Source organism: Bos javanicus, chromosome 4 (genome assembly GCF_032452875.1).
Source record: "Bos javanicus breed banteng chromosome 4, ARS-OSU_banteng_1.0, whole genome shotgun sequence".
Classification (NCBI taxonomy): Eukaryota; Metazoa; Chordata; class Mammalia; order Artiodactyla; family Bovidae; genus Bos; species Bos javanicus.
The window spans coordinates 105,464,788-105,482,979 of NC_083871.1; the positions used below are offsets into that span (position 1 = coordinate 105,464,788).

The 18,192-nt window shown below is 39.7% G+C and overlaps 1 protein-coding gene across 3 annotated transcripts in view; it reads left to right on the forward strand.

The window, feature by feature from the left end:
* AGK (acylglycerol kinase) overlaps window positions 1–18,192 on the forward strand; it is a 100,795-nt gene that overhangs the window by 62,192 nt on the left and 20,411 nt on the right. For all 3 annotated transcript variants that reach the window (XM_061414940.1, XM_061414942.1, XM_061414941.1), the window contains one exon: window positions 15,455–15,534. In XM_061414940.1, the coding sequence (XP_061270924.1) occupies window positions 15,455–15,534 (80 nt within the window). The remainder of the gene's footprint in view (window positions 1–15,454; window positions 15,535–18,192) is intronic.

Genomic DNA, 18,192 nt, shown 5'->3' on the forward strand with positions numbered 1-18,192 from the left:
TGAGGTTCTTGATATTTCTCCCAGCAATCTTGATTCCAGCTTGTGCTTCATCCAACCCGGAATTACTCTGCATCTACGTTAAATAAGCAGGGTGACAGTATACAGCCTTGATGTAGTCCTTCCTCAATTCAGAACCAGTCTGCTGTTCCATGTTTAGTTCTAATTGTTGCTTCTTGACCTGCATGCAGGATTCCCAGGTAAGATGGTCTGATATTCCCATCTCTTTAAGAATTTTCCAGTTTGTTGTGATTCACACAGTCAAAGGCTTTAGCATAGTCAGTGAAGCAGAAATAGATGTTTTTCTGGAATTCTCTTTGCTTTTTCTGTGATTCAGTGGATGTTGGCAATTTGATCTCTGGTTCCTCTACCTTTTCTAAATCCAGCTTGAACCTCTTGAAGTTCTTGGTTCATGTACTGTTGAAGCCTAGCTTGGAGAATTTTTAGCATTACTTTGCTAGTGTGTGAGATGAGTGCAGTTGTGTGGTAATTTGAACATTCTTTGGCATTGCCTTTCTTTTGGATTGGAATGAAAACTGACCTTTTCCTGTGGCCACTGCTGTGGCCAAATTTGGAAAACAGCAGTGGCTTTGCTGGCATATTGAGTGTAGTACTTTAACAGCATCATCTTTTAGGATTTGAAATAGCTCAGCTGGAATTCTATCACCTCCACTAGCTTTGTTTGTAGTGATGTTTCCTAAGGCCCAGTTGACTTCATACTCGAGGATGTCTGGCTCTAGGTGAGTGATCACACCATCGTGATTATCTGGGTCGTGAAGATCTTTTTTGTATAGTTCTTCTGTGTATTCTTGCCACCTCTTCTTAATATCTTCTGCTTCTGTTAGGTCCATACCATTTTTGTCCTTTATTGTGCCCATCTTTGCATGAAATGTTCCCTTGGTATCTCTGATTTTCTTGAAGAGATCTCTAGTCTTTCCCATTTTATTGTTTTCCTCTTATTTCTTTGCGCTGATCGCTGAGGAAGGCTTTCTTACCACTCCTTGGCTGTTCTTTGGAACTCTGCATTCAGATGGGTGTGTCTTTCCTTCTTTCTTTTGCCTTTTGTTTCTCTCCTTTTATCAACTATTTCGATGGTATCCTACTAACCACTTTTGGGGCAGTTTGAACATCAAAAAGAGTAATGCTAATGGATTATAATACATTAAATAAAAATGATCAATCCTGAAGCTACAGTCATATTACAGAAGAATCACCAAATTGTGTAAGTTATGACAGAGTTAGAGAATTACCGTTTGGCAGTCACTAACGAAGTAATTCAAGCAGAGATCATCAGTGGATGCTGCACACATTGAATAGAAGGTTGTTGAGAAACAAATATTATGCCAGATTACTGTACTTAATCATTACAAAGGGAAAAAACACCTTTATCATAGAGAGATCTAGCATACACCACCTTATCCAAGTGATCAAACAGCATCACCAGTAATGGGACAGATGAACATCGTCTGCCTCCTGATATGATACACTGAGAAGGACGCAGCATCACCTATGTAGTGTCTTGCCTAAAACATTAATCTTAATGTAACTGACTCTAATCTTGAGAAAACGATCAAATCCAAGTTGTAGGACATTCTAGAAGCAACCACTGATTTGGCTTCTTCAAAAATATCAGTGTCATGAAATCTTCTTTTAGAAGATTTAATCTTGAGCAGTTAAGGAAAACTAAAGAAATATCATAATTAAGATATGAGATCTTGGATTAGAAAAAGAAAAAATAGTGTCAGGTATAAAAGATACCAGCGATATTTTAATATGGATGATATATGGTGCCATGGTGTTATGGTTATGTCTGGGTACATCCTTTTTCTTAGGAGACACATGCTGAAATTTTTTGAGTGAAATGTCATGAAGTCAGCAGTTTCTTGTACACAGATAAAGCTAATACAAGGAAATGTTGGCATGGTGAAGCTGAGTGCGAGGTAAAAATGGTGTTCATCGCACATACAAAAAGTTTTTTGGTTTGACATCTTACTAAAGGTGAAAGTTTGGAGGGAGGAAGCCCCAACAGCTATTGTAGGTTCTTGATCAGAATCTTCTAAAAAGGGTTCAATTCCTGGAAATTGAAAAAATACTCTCGCTTGATAGCAGTTAAGTATCTGTTCCTTTGTCATCTGTATTTCTCCCCATCCCCCCACCCCCCACCAAATAATCCTGTAAACAGTGAATCCCTCATACTTTACTCAGATTTGGCCTTAAAAATGTACCAGCTACATTCAGGTGTCCTCCAAAGGTTATGCACATTTTATATTCATGCAGGTTTCCAAGTCTCTGTGGAAGGCTCCACGCTGTGTCACGATTCCAGCTTCAGCCCTAAAAGGCACTCTTGTTCTATAGCGTTTGTTATGTGCTCGTTACAGTTGATGAGCCTGTGAGCTTGCGGTCTGTTTTCCTTTTATTTTCCTTGTTCTTTATGCAGTGACATCTGCACTCTCCACTGTGACCTTGCTGGTCAGGGTAAAAGTGATTTAAGTTGCAATTGATTCTTCAGCATCTAATAAAGCTTAATTGTTTTCACAAAAGGTACTGAGAGAAATGTTAGGCTAGAAAAGGAAACTACAGATCAGCATCTATGAAGATATTATTCTAAAATATTGTTACTATCAAAGGAATGCATCAGGGTAGATCTCTTAATAACTGAGTGAGTTACTGCTTCTCTTTTATGTGTGAGAAGTTGTACATTCTAAAATAATTAGGATTTAACTGGAAATTCTTGACTGTGCTTGCATTTCAATATCTCATCTCCTTTATCTTTTTCTTTCAAATATACCAATTCTGTGAATTGATAAAACCAGAGTCAAATTTACCACAGCCTCTTTATATTGGTAACACACCCCGGGAAGCAGAAAACTTTTAAAATCAATTCCTAGAAAACAAAGTACAGTAGCCCCTACTGTGGTTTCTGAGGCACCCAGCTAGGCGGAATTTGTCTTTTTCTTTTTTCTTTATTTCTGGAAATTGCTTTCAAAATATGCTGGAAAGCATTATAGATGAAGCCTGATACCAGATTCCTCTTCTTTTAAAAAACAAACTGAAACACAGTTAAACATATAATGGAAGATTCTCCAAAGATTAAAAAATGGCCCTTAGAAGCTCTAACAGTGCTTTATATTTTCATTGTGGAGTGTGAGTTCGCATCTCCTTAGGTCCTCTAACTCAGTGAGAGAGGCAAGACGTGTATTAGTGTCTTCATGGGACAGATTAAGGAATAAAGGGTTATCTGATCATAGACTAGCTGTGCTGGAGACAAAATAAGGATTCTCTGTCTTATGGGCCATTGCTTTTTCCTTCAGTGCTTTGTCCAGGGGGGATCACTGTTTTCCTGTCCCACATAGATACCTATAGTGCCTTGAACTTGACTTTAAAGTAACTACGGGAAAGATTTATGAAATTCTTTCTGGTTCTTTATTTTTGGTCTTTCGGTTTCACTCAGACTCTGCCAACCCAGAACCAAATGAGGAGGGTGGGGCAGGCAGTGAGAAGCTCCCCACCCTTCCCCACTCTGTCATTCCTGGCTCATCAGATGGCTCCTTTCTGTGAAAGCCCCAGTGCAGATCCTTCTCATATGATGATGCTTAGGGCTGCTTTAGAGCTCCTTCTACCCTGGACTTCCCTGATAGCTCAGTTGGTAAAAAAAAAAAAAAAAAAAAATCCACCTGCAATGCAAGAGAGCCCCAGTTTGATCCCTGGATAGGGAAGATCTGCTGGAGAAGGGATAGGCTACCTACTCCAGTATTCTTGGGCTTCCCTTACGGTTCAGCTGGTAAAGAATCTGCCCGCAATGCGGGAGACCTAGGTTTGATCCCTGGGTTGTGGGAAGATCCCCTGGAGAAGGAGACCCTGGGTCCGATCCCTGGGTTGGGAAATATTCTGGCCTGGAGAATTCCATGGACTGTGTAGTCGGACATGACTGAGCCACTTTCATTTTCTTTGCCTTGCTTCTTTTTCTTCATCTAAAATCCCTAAGATTCCTATATTGGGCAGCTGTCTGGTTGACCAGGATTGTTTTCTTTTCACTGTTCTGTTCCAGCCGGCTCTCCCAGTTAGTTACTTTCCTCTGCAGAGCACAGGGCCATTCCATGCAGGGAGTCACTCTGTCCAGGGGAGCCTCTGACTTGGTGCAGCATGTCTCCTCTGCTGCTAAGATCTGGCTCTGCACCATCTTTCTGTATCCATTCTTGTTTTGTGACCTCTCTATTTCATAACCTATCAGCCAGACCTTCACTGACCTAAGATACAGTGATGCTTTGTCTGTTGGCTTCCACTCTGTCCATTTGACCTTGCTTGTTTTTGCTGAACTCATGTGTTCTCTAACTGGGACCAGTCTCTTCGCTACTGCGCCTCAGACCTCTTCTAATCCTGAAGGCTCTGTACCCATCTGCTTCTCTAGACTCTTCACACTCCTTTCCTATTGTCCAGAGCCCTTTATACCACTTGCTAGAACAGCACCTCAGGTCTGTGGAACCTTAAGGTTACAAGGCTTTTCAGTTAGTCTTAACAGAATAGTCCCCAAATTCTTCCCCCACATGAAGAAAGGGAAAGTGGTTTTAGAGCACCAGTCAGGAAATCTTGAGTACTTATCTCAGAAGTTCTTGCCTCTACTACATTTCCCCAAGGAATATATTATACTTATGCAGGATGTCTTTCCAGAGAGGGCTACACAAATGATTCAGGAAAACTGTGTATTGTATTTCTCCTTTTGGAAATTTATAATGTACGTTAATATATGAAAGACTCTAAGAAGAACTGTGGTCAATATAACTTGTTTCAAGCCAAATATGTTTGCTATTTCCCAACCTATTTCAGCATGGAATCTTCTGACATCAGAATCATCATCATCAGATGTAACACTTAAGATCTTAAAAGACATTTGGGAAATGTTCCCATGGATACAGCGTACTATTCACATAGTGTTGTTTCTCTCCCTTAGGTTAGAGCACTCTTTCTCCTCTTGTTTCTTTCCTTTCTCTCTCCTCTTCTCTCCAACCTCCCTAATCCAGGTTCTTTTTTTTTTTTTTTTCATTCCTTTTAGGAGAAGGACTGGTGAAATCACTGTGGTATGCACTTGTTGTATTGTAATCTAGTATTCTTCCTCAGTTGAGGGACCTGGTTTGTTTCTCTCTTTTTAATTAGCATGCATCTTCCCTAGTCCCAGTACTGTATGATTCAGCCTTGTTCATTCTCTTTGAATCCTATATAGTGCTTAGGTCACTGTTGAGAACCTCCTATGTATTTCTGCAAAAATTATAATGAATAGATAAAATAATCCAGGCTTCATATAGATATACATGTATATACAGATATACACATGAATATATGCTGAATCAAAAAAGATAGTTACATTGCATTAAAAAAAACTTCCCACCCACTACTTCCTACCTGTGTGAACCATGAGTCTGGTTTCTGTATCATCTAGGAGCTTGTTTTTCTTTTGTAGTTGTTAGGTTTGTTTGTTTTTTTAATGATTCTACATGTAAGAGAGATCATACAGTATTTTTCTTCCTCTGACTTACTGCATTTAGCCTAATGCCCTCAAGGTCCATCCATGTTATCCCAAATGGCAAGATTTCATTCCTTATTTTATGACTGAATAATAAACATTGAGCATGTCTGCATGTGTGTGTGTGCACGTGTGCATGTGCCACAGTTGATCCATTCATCTGTCAGTGGACACTTAAGTTGTTTGTGTACCTTGGCTATTGTTAATGATGATGCAGTGAGCATGGGGTGTGTATATCTTTTGAGTGAGTGTTTTGTTTTTGGATAAATACCTAGAAGTGGATTTGCTTGGGCACATGATAGTTCTATTTTTAATCCTTTGAGGAACTTCCCTACTGTTTTCCATAAAGTGAAAGTGAAGTCGCTCAGTGGTGTCCGACTGTTTGCAACCCCATGGACTATAGCCTACCAGGCTCCTCAGTCCATGGAATCTTCCAAGCAAGAGTACTGGAGTGGGTCACCATTTGCTTCTCCAGGGGATCTTCCCATCCCAGGGATCGAACCCGGGTCTCCCGCACTACAGGCAGATGCTTTACCGTCTGAGCCACCAGGGAAGGGGCTTCACTGTTTTCCATAGTGAATGCACAAATTTACATTCCCACCAGCATTCACAAAGGTTCCCTTTCCTTTGCATTCTTAACAGCATTTGTTTTCTTATCTTTTTGATAATAGCCTTTCCAATAGATGTGAGGTGTTATCTCACTGTGTTTGATTTGCCTTTTCTGATTAATGATGCTGGGCTTCCTATTGGCCATCAGTATGTCTGTTCCTATGCTTTGCCCATTTTTCAATTCGATTGCTTCTTTTTTTCTATTGAGTTGTATGAGTTCTTTTTTTTTATTTTTTTTTATTTTTAAACTTTACAATATTGTATTAGTTTTGCCAAATATCGAAATGAATCCGCCACAGGTATACCCGCGTTCCCCATCCTGAACCCTCCTCCCTCCTCCCTCCCCTATCCTCCCTCTGGGTCGTCCCAGTGCACCAGCCCCAAGCATCCAATACCGTGCATCGAACCTGGACTGGCGACTCGTTTCGTACATGATATTATACATGTTTCAATGCTATTCTCCCAAATCTCCCCACCCTCTCCCTCTCCCATAGAGTCCATAAGACTGATCTATACATTGGTGTCTCTTTTGCTGTCTCGTACACAGGGTTATTGTTACCATCTTTCTAAATTCCATATATATGCGTTAGTATACTGTATTGGTGTTTTTCTTTCTGGCTTACTTCACTCTGTATAATAGGTTCCAGTTTCATCCATCTCATTAGAACTGATTCAAATGTATTCTTTTTAATGGCTGAGTAATACTCCATTGTGTATATGTACCACAGCTTTCTTATCCATTCATCTGCTGATGGACATCTAGGTTGCTTCCATGTCCTGGCTATTATAAACAGTGCTGCGATGAACATTGGGGTACACGTGTCTCTTTCCCTTCTGGTTTCCTCAGTGTGTATGCCCAGCAGTGGGATTGCTGGATCATAAGGCAGTTCTATTTCCAGTTTTTTAAGGAATCTCCACACTGTTCTCCATAGTGGCTGTACTAGTTTGCATTCCCACCAACAGTGTAAGTGAGTTCCCTTTTCTCCACACCCTCTCCAGCATTTATTGCTTGTAGACTTATGGATCGCAGCCATTCTGACTGGCGTGAAATGGTACCTCATAGTGGTTTTGATTTGCATTTCTCTGATAATGAGTGATGTTGAGCATCTTTTCATGTGTTTGTTAGCCATCTGTATGTCTTCTTTGGAGAAATGTCTATTTAGTTCTTTGGCCCATTTTTGATTGGGTCATTTATTTTTCTGGAGTTGAGCTGTAGGAGTTGCTTGTATATTTTTGAGATTAGTTGTTTGTCAGTTGCTTCATTTGCTATTATTTTCTCCCATTCTGAAGGCTGTCTTTTCACCTTGCTAATAGTTTCCTTAGTTGTGCAGAAGCTTTTAAGTTTAATTAGGTCCCATTTGTTTATTTTTGCTTTTATTTCCAATATTCTGGGAGGTGGGTCATAGGGGATCCTGCTGTGATGTATGTCGGAGAGTGTTTGCCTATGTTCTTCTCTAGGAGTTTTATAGTTTCTGGTCTTACGTTGAGATCTTTAATCCATTTTGAGTTTATTTTTGTGTATGGTGTTAGAAAGTGTTCTAGTTTCATTCTTTTACAAGTGGTTGACCAGTTTTCCCAGCACCACTTGTTAAAGAGATTGTCTTTAATCCATTGTATATTCTTGCCTCCTTTGTCAAAGATAAGGTGTCCATATGTGTGTGGATTTATCTCTGGGCTTTCTATTTTGTTCCATTGATCTATATTTCTGTCTTTGTGCCAGTACCATACTGTCTTGATAACTGTGGCTTTGTAATAGAGCCTGAAGTCAGGTAGAGGTTGACTTCCTCCAGTTCCATTCTTCTTTCTCAAGATAGCTTTGGCTATTCGAGGTTTTTTATATTTCCATACAAATTGTGAAATTATTTGTTCTAGCTCTGTGAAGAATACCGTTGGTAGCTTGATAGGGATTGCATTGAATCTATAAATTGCTTTGGGTAGTATACTCATTTTCACTATATTGATTCTTCCAATCCATGAACATGGTATATTTCTCCATCTATTAGTGTCCTCTTTGATTTCTTTCACCAGTGTTTTATAGTTTTCTATATATAGGTCTTTAGTTTCTTTAGGTAGATATATTCCTAAGTATTTTATTCTTTCCGTTGCAATGGTGAATGGAATTGTTTCCTTAATTTCTCTGTTTTCTCATTATTAGTGTATAGGAATGCAAGGGATTTCTGTGTGTTGATTTTATATCCTGCAACTTTACTATAATCATTGATTAGTTCTAGTAATTTTCTGGTGGAGTCTTTAGGGTTTTCAATGTAAAGGATCATGTCATCTGCAAACAGTGAGAGTTTCACTTCTTCTTTTCCAGTTTGGATTCCTTTTATTTCTTATTCTGCTCTGATTGCTGTGGCCAAAACTTCTAAAACTATATTGAATAGTAATGGTGAAAGTGGGCACCCTTGTCTTGTTCCTGACTTTAGAGGAAATGCTTTCAATTTTTCACCATTGAGGATAATGTTTGCTGTGGGTTTGTCATATAGCGCTTTTATTATGTTGAGGTATGTTCCTTCTATTCCTGCTTTCTGGAGAGTTCTTATCATAAATGGATGTTGAATTTTGTCAAAGGCTTTCTCTGCATCTATTGAGATAATAATATGGTTTTTGTTTTTCAATTTGTTAATGTGGTGTATAACATTGATTGATTTGCGGATATTGAAGAATCCTTGCATTCCTGGGATAAAGCCCACTTGGTCATGGTGTATGATCTTTTTAATGTGTTGTTGGATTCTGATTGCTAGAATTTTGTTAAGGATTTTTGCATCTATGTTCATCAGTGATATTGGCCTGTAGTTTTCTTTTTTTGTGGGATCTTTGTCAGGTTTTGGTATTAGGGTGATGGTGGCCTCATAGAATGAATTTGGAAGTTTACCTTCCTCTGCAATTTTCTGGAAGAGTTTGAGCAGGATAGGTGTTAGTTCTTCTCTAAATTTTTGGTAGAATTCAGCTGTGAAGCCGTCTGGACCTGGGCTTTTGTTTGCTGGAAGATTTTTGATTACAGTTTCAATTTCCGTGCTTGTGATGAGTCTGTTAAGATTTTCTATTTCTTCCTGGTCCAGTTTTGGAAAGTTGTACTTTTCTAAGAATTTGTCCATTTCTTCCACGTTGTCCATTTTATTGGCATATAATTGTTGATAGTAGTCTCTTATGATCCTTTGTATTTCTGTGTTGTCTGTTGTGATCTCTCCATTTTCATTTCTAATTTTATGGATTTGATTTTTCTCCCTTTGTTTCTTGATGAGTCGGGCTAATGGTTTGTCAATTTTATTTATCCTTTCAAAGAACCAGCTTTTGGTTTTGTTGATTTTTGGTATAGTCTCTTTTGTTTCTTTTGCATTTATTTCTGCCTTTATTTTTAAGATTTCTTTCCTTCTACTAACCCTGGGGTTCTTCATTTCTTCCTTTTCTAGTTGCTTTAGGTGTAGGGTTAGGTTATTTATTTGACTTTTTTCTTGTTTCTTGAGGTATGCCTGTATTGCTATGAACTTTCCCCTTAGGACTGCTTTTACAGTGTCCCACAGGTTTTGGGTTGTTGTGTTTTCATTTTCATTAGTTTCTATGCAAATTTTGATTTCTTTTTTGATTTCATCTGTGATTTGTTGGTTATTCAGCAGCGTGTTGTTCAGCCTCCATATGTTGGAATTTTAAATAGTTTTTCTCCTGTAATTGAGATCTAATCTTACTGCATTGTGGTCAGAAAATATGCTTGGAATGATTTCTATTTTTTTGAATTTACCAAGGCTAGATTTGTGGCCCAGGATGTGATCTATCCTGGAGAAGGTTCCATGTGCGCTTGAGAAAAAGGTGAAATTCATTGTTTTGGGATGAAATGTCCTATAGATATCAATTAGTTCTAACTGGTCTATTGTATTGTTTAACATTTGTGTTTCCTTGTTAATTTTCTGTTTAGTTGATCTATCCATAGGTGTGAGTGGGGTATTAAAGTCTCCCACTATTATTGTGTTATTGTTAATTTCTCCTTTCATACTTGTTAGCATTTGTCTTACATATTGCAGTGCTCCCGTGTTGGGTGCATATATATTTATAATTGTTATATCTTCTTGGATTGATCCTTTGATCATTATGTAGTGACCATCTTTGTCTCTTTTCACAGCCTTTGTTTTAAAGTCTATTTTATCTGATATGAGTATTGCTACTCCTGCTTTCTTTTGGTCCCTATTTGCATGGAAAATCTTTTTCCAGCCCTTCACTTTCAGTCTGTATGTGTCCCCTGTTTTGAGGTGGGTCTCCTGTAGACAACATATGTAGGGGTCTTGTTTTTGTATCCATTCAGCCAGTCTTTGTCTTTTGGTTGGGGCATTCAACCCATTTACATTTAAGGTAATTACTGATAAGTATGATCCTGTTGCCATTTACTTTATTGTTTTGGGTTCGAGTTTATACACTGTTTTTGTGTTTCCTGTCTAGAGAATATCCTTTAGTATTTGTTGGAGAGCTGGTTTGGTGGTGCTGAATTCTCTCAGCTTTTGCTTGTCTGTAAAGCTTTTGATTTCTCCTTCATATTTGAATGAGATCCTTGCTGGGTACAATAATCTGGGCTGTAGGTTATTTTCTTTCATCACTTTAAGTATGTCTTGCCATTCCCTCCTGGCTTGAAGAGTTTCTATTGAAAGATCAGCTGTTATCCTAATGGGAATTCCCTTGTGTGTTATTTGTTGTTTTTCCCTTGCTGCTTTTAATATTTGTTCTTTGTTAATTTGATTAATATGTGTCTTGGGGTGTTTCGCCTTGGGTTTATCCTGTTTGGGATTCTCTGGGTTTCTTGGACTTGGGTGATTATTTCCTTCCCCATTTTAGGGAAGTTTTCAACTATTATCTCTTCAAGTATTTTCTCATGGTCTTTCTTTTTGTCTTCTTCTTCTGGGACCCCTATGATTCGAATGTTGTAGCGTTTAATATTGTCCTGGAGGTCTCTGAGATTGTCCTCATTTCTTTTAATTCGTTTTTCTTTTATCCTCTCTGATTCATTTATTTCTACCATTCTATCTTCTAATCCACTAATCCTATCTTCTGCCTCTGGTATTCTACTATTTGTTGCCTCCAGAGTGTTTTTAATTTCATTTATTGCATTATTCATTTTATGTTGACTCTCTTTTATTTCTTCTAGGTCCTTGTTAAACCTTTCTTGCATCTTCTCAATCTTTGTCTCCAAGCTATTTATCTGTGATTCCATTTTGATTTCAAAATTTTGGATCAATTTCACTATCATTCGGAATTCTTTATCAGGTAGATTCCCTATTTCTTCCTCTTTTGTTTGGTTTGGTGGGCATTTATCCTGTTCCGTTATCTGCTGGGTATTCCTCTGTCTCTTCATCTTGTTTAAATTGCTGAGTTTGGGGTGTCCTTTCTGTATTCTGGCAGTTTGTGGAGTTCTCTTTATTGTGGCGTTTCCTTGCTCTGTGTGGGTTTGTACAGGTGGCTTGTCAAGGTTTCTTGGTTAGGGAAGCTTGTGTTGGTGTTCTGGTGGGTGGAGCTGTATTTCTTCTCTCTTCTTTCAAAGACTTGGGTTGCTTTTCTGGGTGCCTGATGTCCTCTGCCGGCATTCAGAAGTTGTTTTGTGGAATTTACTCGGCGTTTAAATGTTCTTTTGATGAATTTGTGGGGGAGAAAGTGTTCTCCCCATCCTACTCCTCCGCCATCTTAGCTCCTCCCCATATTGAGTTGTATGAGCTTTATATTTTGTATATTAACCCCTTATCAGATATGTGATTTGCAAACATTTTCTCCCAATCATTTGGTTACCTTCTCATTTTGTTGATGATTTCCTTTGCTATATAGATGCTTTTTAGTATGATGTAGCCCCACTTATGGAGAAGGCAATGGCACCCGACTCCAGTACTCTTGCCTGGAAAATCCCATGGATGGAGGAGCCTGGTGGGCTGCAGTCCATGGGGTTGTGAAGAGTCGGACACGACTGAGCGACTTCACTTTCACTTTTCACTTTCATGCATTGGAGAAGGAAATGGCAACCCATTCCAGTACTCTTGCCTGGAGAATCCGAGGGATGGGGGAGCCTGGTGGGCTGCCGTCTATGGGGTCGCACAGAGTGGGACACGACTGAAGCGACTTAGCAGCAGCAGCAGCAGCCCCACTTATTTATTTTTGCTTTTGTTGCTTTTGCTTTTGGTGTCAGATTCAGAAATCATTGCCAAGATTTATGTCAAGAAGCTTACCCTCTACATTTTCTTACAGGAATTTATTGTTTCAGGTCTTCTATTTCAGGTCTTTAATCCATTTTGAGTTAATCTTTGTATATGGTATAAGCTAATGGTCCAGTTTCATTCTTCTGCACATGACTGCCAATTTCCCTAGCATCATTTACTGAAGACATTGTCCTTTCCTCATTGTATATTTTTGGCTCCTTTATCACAAGTTAATTGACTGTATATATGTGGGTTTATTTCTGGGCTTTTAAAGTCTGTTCTCCTGATTTTTGTGTCTGGTTTTATGCAAATGCCATGCAGTTGTAATCATTACCACTTGTGTAATATAGTTTGAAACTGGGAATTGTAATGCCTTCAGCTTTGTTCTTCTTTCTCAGGATTGCTTTGGCTATTTGCATTTATGTGTGTGTGTGTGTGTGGTTCCATGAAAATTTTAGGATTATTCTGTTTCTTTGAAAATGTCATTGGAATTTTGATAGGGATTACATTGAATCTATAGATTGCTTTGGGTAGTGTGGACATTTGAACATCAATGATTTTTTCAGTCCAGGATCACAGAGGATCTTCTTATTTGTTTGTGTCACTTTCAGCATCTTTCATTAATGCCACGTAGTTTTCAAATTTCACCTCCTTGGTTAAATTTATTCCTGGGTACTTTATTCTTTTTCATGCAGTTGTAAATAGGATTGTTTTCTTTATTTCTCTTTCTGATGATTTGTTATTAGTGCATATAAATGTTACAGGTTTTTGTGTATTGACTTTGTATCCTGCATCTTTACTGAATTTGTTTATTACTTCTTTCATGTCATATGTAAATAGTGATAGTTTTTCATCTTCCTTTCCAATTTGGATGTCTTTATTTCTTGTTCTTGCCTAATTCCTCTGGCTAAGACTTCCAATACTATGTCGAATAAAAGTGGTGAGGGTAGACATCTTTGTCTTTCTTGTTCAAGATCTTAGACAAAAGGGTTTCAGTTTTTTACTGTTGAATAGGATGTTAGCTGTGGTCTTGTCATATATGGCCTCTATTATGTTGAAGTGTGTTCCCTTTATACCCACTTTATTGAGTTTTTTTTTTAATCATAAATCATTGTTGAATTTTATCCCATACTTAAGTGTGTTCCCTTTATAGCCACTTTATTGAGAGGTTTGTTTTCTTTTTATCATAAATTAGTGTTGAATTTTATCACATACTTTTTCTACATCTAGTGAGGTGAACGTATGATTTTCACCCTTTGTGTTAATGTGTCAAATCACACTGACTGATTTGAAGATGTTGAGCCATCCTTGCATCCATGGAATAAATCTTAACTTCATCATGGTCTTATCCCTTTAATGTATGGTTGAATTTGGTTTGCTAATATTTTGTTTAGGGTTTTTACATCTGTATTTGTCAGGAATATTGGCTTTTAATTTTCTTGCGTTGTCCTTGTCTGATTTTGGTATCAGGGTAATGCTGGCCTTATACCGTCAGTCTGGAAGAAATCCCTCCTGTTTTTTGGGAGAGTATGAGAAGGATTTGTGTTAATTCTCCTTTGAGTGTTTAATGAAATTTACCAGTGAAACTGTCTGGTCCTGGATTTTTGTTTGGTGAGAGGTTTCTACTGATTCAGCCTTCTAGCTAGTCATCAGGCTGTTCAGATTTTACCTTATTCTTTAAAATGCCTGGTTGTCTTAGAACTTACGTCATGCTTCCCTGACCATCTGTCTGCTCTGTTCTCTCACTCATACAGTGGCACCCACCCTGTACTTTGATAACACTCGGTACATATCTTTATTCTTTGGACCTACTGCATGTTCTTATTGTCTGTGTCTGTCTATCCCCCCATTATACCTTGAGCTTTTTGAGGACAGACATTTTTTATTGCTAGTTCCTAATATACTATAAATATCCTTAATGATTCATGGAAAAAATGATTAAATGAATGATTAATAGCGTGAGAAAGACTCAGGCCCTGCTATCTTCCACAGCATGCACTTGGTACCCAGGAGACTAATACATCCTTGCCTTGCCCGTCATGACGTAATCTTAACATCACCTCTTTGCTCTACTATTTTTCTCTTCCCTCTACTGTTTCTTCTCTTGCTCAAGCAGGTACAGAGAGCAGAAAAGCAAATCTGCTTCAATCGATAGACAGCCAAGGAGTGAGAGGCCAGTGTCTTTTCCTTGTAGGCTGGCCCTGTTTATGTGTGGTTCTCCTAGAAGAGCCTTGCTTGTTTCAGCATAGTGGGAACAGGAGTGAAAATGGGACAGATGTCCTCTCCTAAGAAGACTTAAGACACTTTCTCTCGGCCAGCAACTTAGAGTGCCAAGAGTCTCCTCCAGTTCCTACTCTGCTTACACTGGTTCTGATGATGGCACAGTGGAAACTGACCTGGTTCTGTGCACGGTTAGCAAATTCTGTGGAGTTGTGTCTAGCAGTTGGCAGCTCTCTTTAGAATGTGGGGGAACCTTTGGGCTTTTGCTGCAATTCTGAGGTATAGGGAATGTCCCTTTCAAAATTCAGATGTGTATATTTTCTTCTAGAAAAAAGCCCAGCATGGAGTATAGACTCTTAGAGGCAGTGGCATTGTTAATGTTTATTTTCTAAAATAGGTATTGCTAAACTCACTGATTTATTAGAATTTGGTGATTATAATATGCAGTATTTGGCCATAAAGCACTGAATTAAACCCGAATCACTTTGCATCCTGATTTGTTATGTCAAATACCTGGCTGTATCTTCAGAGACTCAGGTGAAACATTCTGGAGTACATACCAGAACTCTGATGATCTTGCTTGACCACTCTTGGCCCTCCATAGAGAACACAGATTTAAATTACCTCGGACAAGTACATGTGAGAGAAGAAGTTCTGGCTGACCCGATTAATTGGTCCAAGAATCAGCATAGTGATTACAGTCTGAAGTATGATAGCATGTTTTCTTGCCAACCGATTCACGAGGCCTAATACACGAATGTTAGTTTCATTTTATTTCAGTACTTTTACTGAGCACTCAGAGTTCATTTCTTAAATTTGGAACATCCCTTTTGGAATTTTATTTTGACGAAACATAGGCCGTGAACGTTTGCTGGCTACTTACCTGTAGAGAGTTCCAGGTTATTGTCATTAATTTAAGTGAAATGTATTTAACTTCCAGGGTGAAAAGGAACAGCCTGTGTTTGCACTCACCGGCCTTCGATGGGGATCCTTCCGAGATGCTGGCGTCTCAGTTAGCAGGTAGAAGGGCACTGGGTTAACCAGTGGTGGTTTTTAAACACCTTCTTACTCTGTCCCCGTCTTTGAGGTTTCAGTATACAGTGATCTCAGAATACATGCGGTGGGCCCAGCGGTTGAATTGTGTATGAATAACAGAAGTGGAGTTTACATTCTGTGTGCACAGAGGCTGGGGGAAGTCCCAGTTTCCTCCACGCTGGCTGAGTGGTAGCTCAGGATGAGCAGTGTCCACCTCTCTTTCTAGACGTCGTATTTGACCGGGGGTGGGGCTCAGCTGGACCAGAGGGACACTGGGTGTCGTCTCCTCCCACCGCCTGCTTAGCTGGGTGCCAAGTGCAAGGCACCACTGGGGCTGCAGCCTCCTGGAGCTTTGACAGCCCTGGTCGGAAGACCCCTTTTCCCCCAAGAGGTGTTCTTTCTGAAGGCCTGGTGGATTCACCGACCCCAGGCCGCCTCCTTCAGAGGAGGGAGAAAGGCAGAGACCTGGGAATGCCAGAAGGTGGAAGAAACAGGCCTGCGGAGGAGGCCATGAGAGGGCTGCTGGTGGCTTTTCATGGCAACCTGCTTATTTTTGGTGAATTCATTGTGTAGCATATAACTGCCAGCTCAGAAAGAGGGTGTGCCCTGTGCTGTGTGCCATGGAGAGGCCGCGTGGGCAAGGCTTCCTGAGGTGGGGCTGGAGGAGACAGGGCATGAAGTTCAGTCCTAGCTGGTGGGCGTTATTTTCTTTCTTTACCTCTTCTTGACAACATGCTTACAATTTGAGTGTAGTGTAAATGAACGATGATTGAGCTCACACACAGCTCTTATCAAGAAAGCTCTCTTTACTTTGTAGGCATTCTCGCCACATTTTCTTTACAGAAATTCCTCTCATTTGTTCCACATGGTTATTCCTGCTAATGAGGTTCCTGACAGTGGACTGTCAAAGGAGAGAGACTACTGAGTTACATCACACCTTGCGTTCTTTTGTTTCCAAGTATGCATGGTTATCTTCATTCTGCAAGTCATCTTGTATCTGATCTGTAATCTCACGTGACAGCGGTTTACCATGAGGAATTGCTTAGTTTCCCCTGAGAAAGTCTGATGAGAGTAAATTGCTCTTTCTTTTTTTTTTTTTTGGCCACACGACGTGCTATGTGGGATCTTCCCTGACCATGTGGGGTTCCTTGACCAGGGATGGACCCCATGCCCCCTACAGTAGAAGTGCAGAGTCCTAACCATTGGACTGCTGGGGAAGTCCTACATTGCTTTCTAAGTGTGTTCAGCACAAGCATAGGTCAGCCCTTGAGGAATATCACACACAGGCCCATATTCTGTTTGATTTCTGAACATGGAATTTTAAAATGCTGGCTGTTATTGTACCTGGACTAGAACCATCTGCTGAGTTGCTCTGTGTGTTACGGGAGAAACAGTGGGGGTGCAACAAGCCATTTCCTAGGTGGCCTCGCAGAGTATCAGTTCAGAATAAAGTCATTTATTTCTAAATCAGTTTAGAAATAAACTGCCTTGGCTGGGATGTGTTTCTGTCTGGCTACCCTGGAAAAGAAGCAAAGCATCGAGTAAGCTTTCAAACAAAGTAACAGAAACCAAAACATTAGATGATCAAAGCGGTTGTTAATAGCCTTGTGGTGCTTACTGGGATAATAGTTAGAATGGTTCTGCTCTGCTCCTTGGATGGCTAAACTCCATATTCTGGTGTTCCAGACCAACTTACTCCGTCGTCATCCCTAACTACCGAGTTCTGTGTCTTTGTTTAGAGCTTTTGCTCTGGCAACTACTCTAAGCGCTTCCCGTGCTGCTACCCCTGTCCTGCCTAGAATGATGTCCTTGCCGCCTCCCTGTGTCTGCGTCCAGCCCAGCTTTCTAGGTCTCACGGCCTCACTTTGTTCTTGGGTCATTGGTTGTGCAGGTGTGGCTGCTCCAGTGATTTTAGGCCCATAATGATTTCTTGCGCCTTCTTGACTCTCCTCACCAGTAAATAGTGATCCGTTCATACCATGTCATAGAAATATGTTTGTTTGTCGTCGTCTATTCTATTTGGGGGCCTTGTTTTCTCAGAAGCCCGCAAAGGCAAGAATTTTGTACTGATGATATTGCTTCTGTTTCCTCCATATACATCGTCAGTGCTAAATGAGTGCATATTGGTTTGAATCGAATAGGGAGCAGTTAAGATGGGCTGGTAGGTGAAAGAGACATTTTAAGAGAGAAGTCTACTTTATGCTACTTTTCTAAATCCAACCAGGCGTCTTTTTCTCTTCAGTGGCTTTTAGGAATTTAGCAATATGAAGTAGACCCTCTTTACTCCCAGATTTCCATTTCCCATGTTGAAGCTGCATAACATGAGTAATGCGGAATGATGCTGATTTACAGATTTTAATTGTATGTTTGTGCGTTGAGAGAGAACACGGTGTACAGCATGCAGCCATTCAGCTCACGAGTAATACATTAGCACCCACACCCGCATCTCTTCGTGGCTTTATCACTCTCCACTCATTCAGAATGTGAACTTAACTGTGTTCCACGGTGCAAAGTACATATTACAGTGATACCTGTGAATTTAGAGATTCAAGAAGACTCTGATTATATATCTCATAAATTGCAAGGATTTAGCTGATGTATAACTAATTATGTTCTGTTTGACGTGGTATTCAAATGCAGATT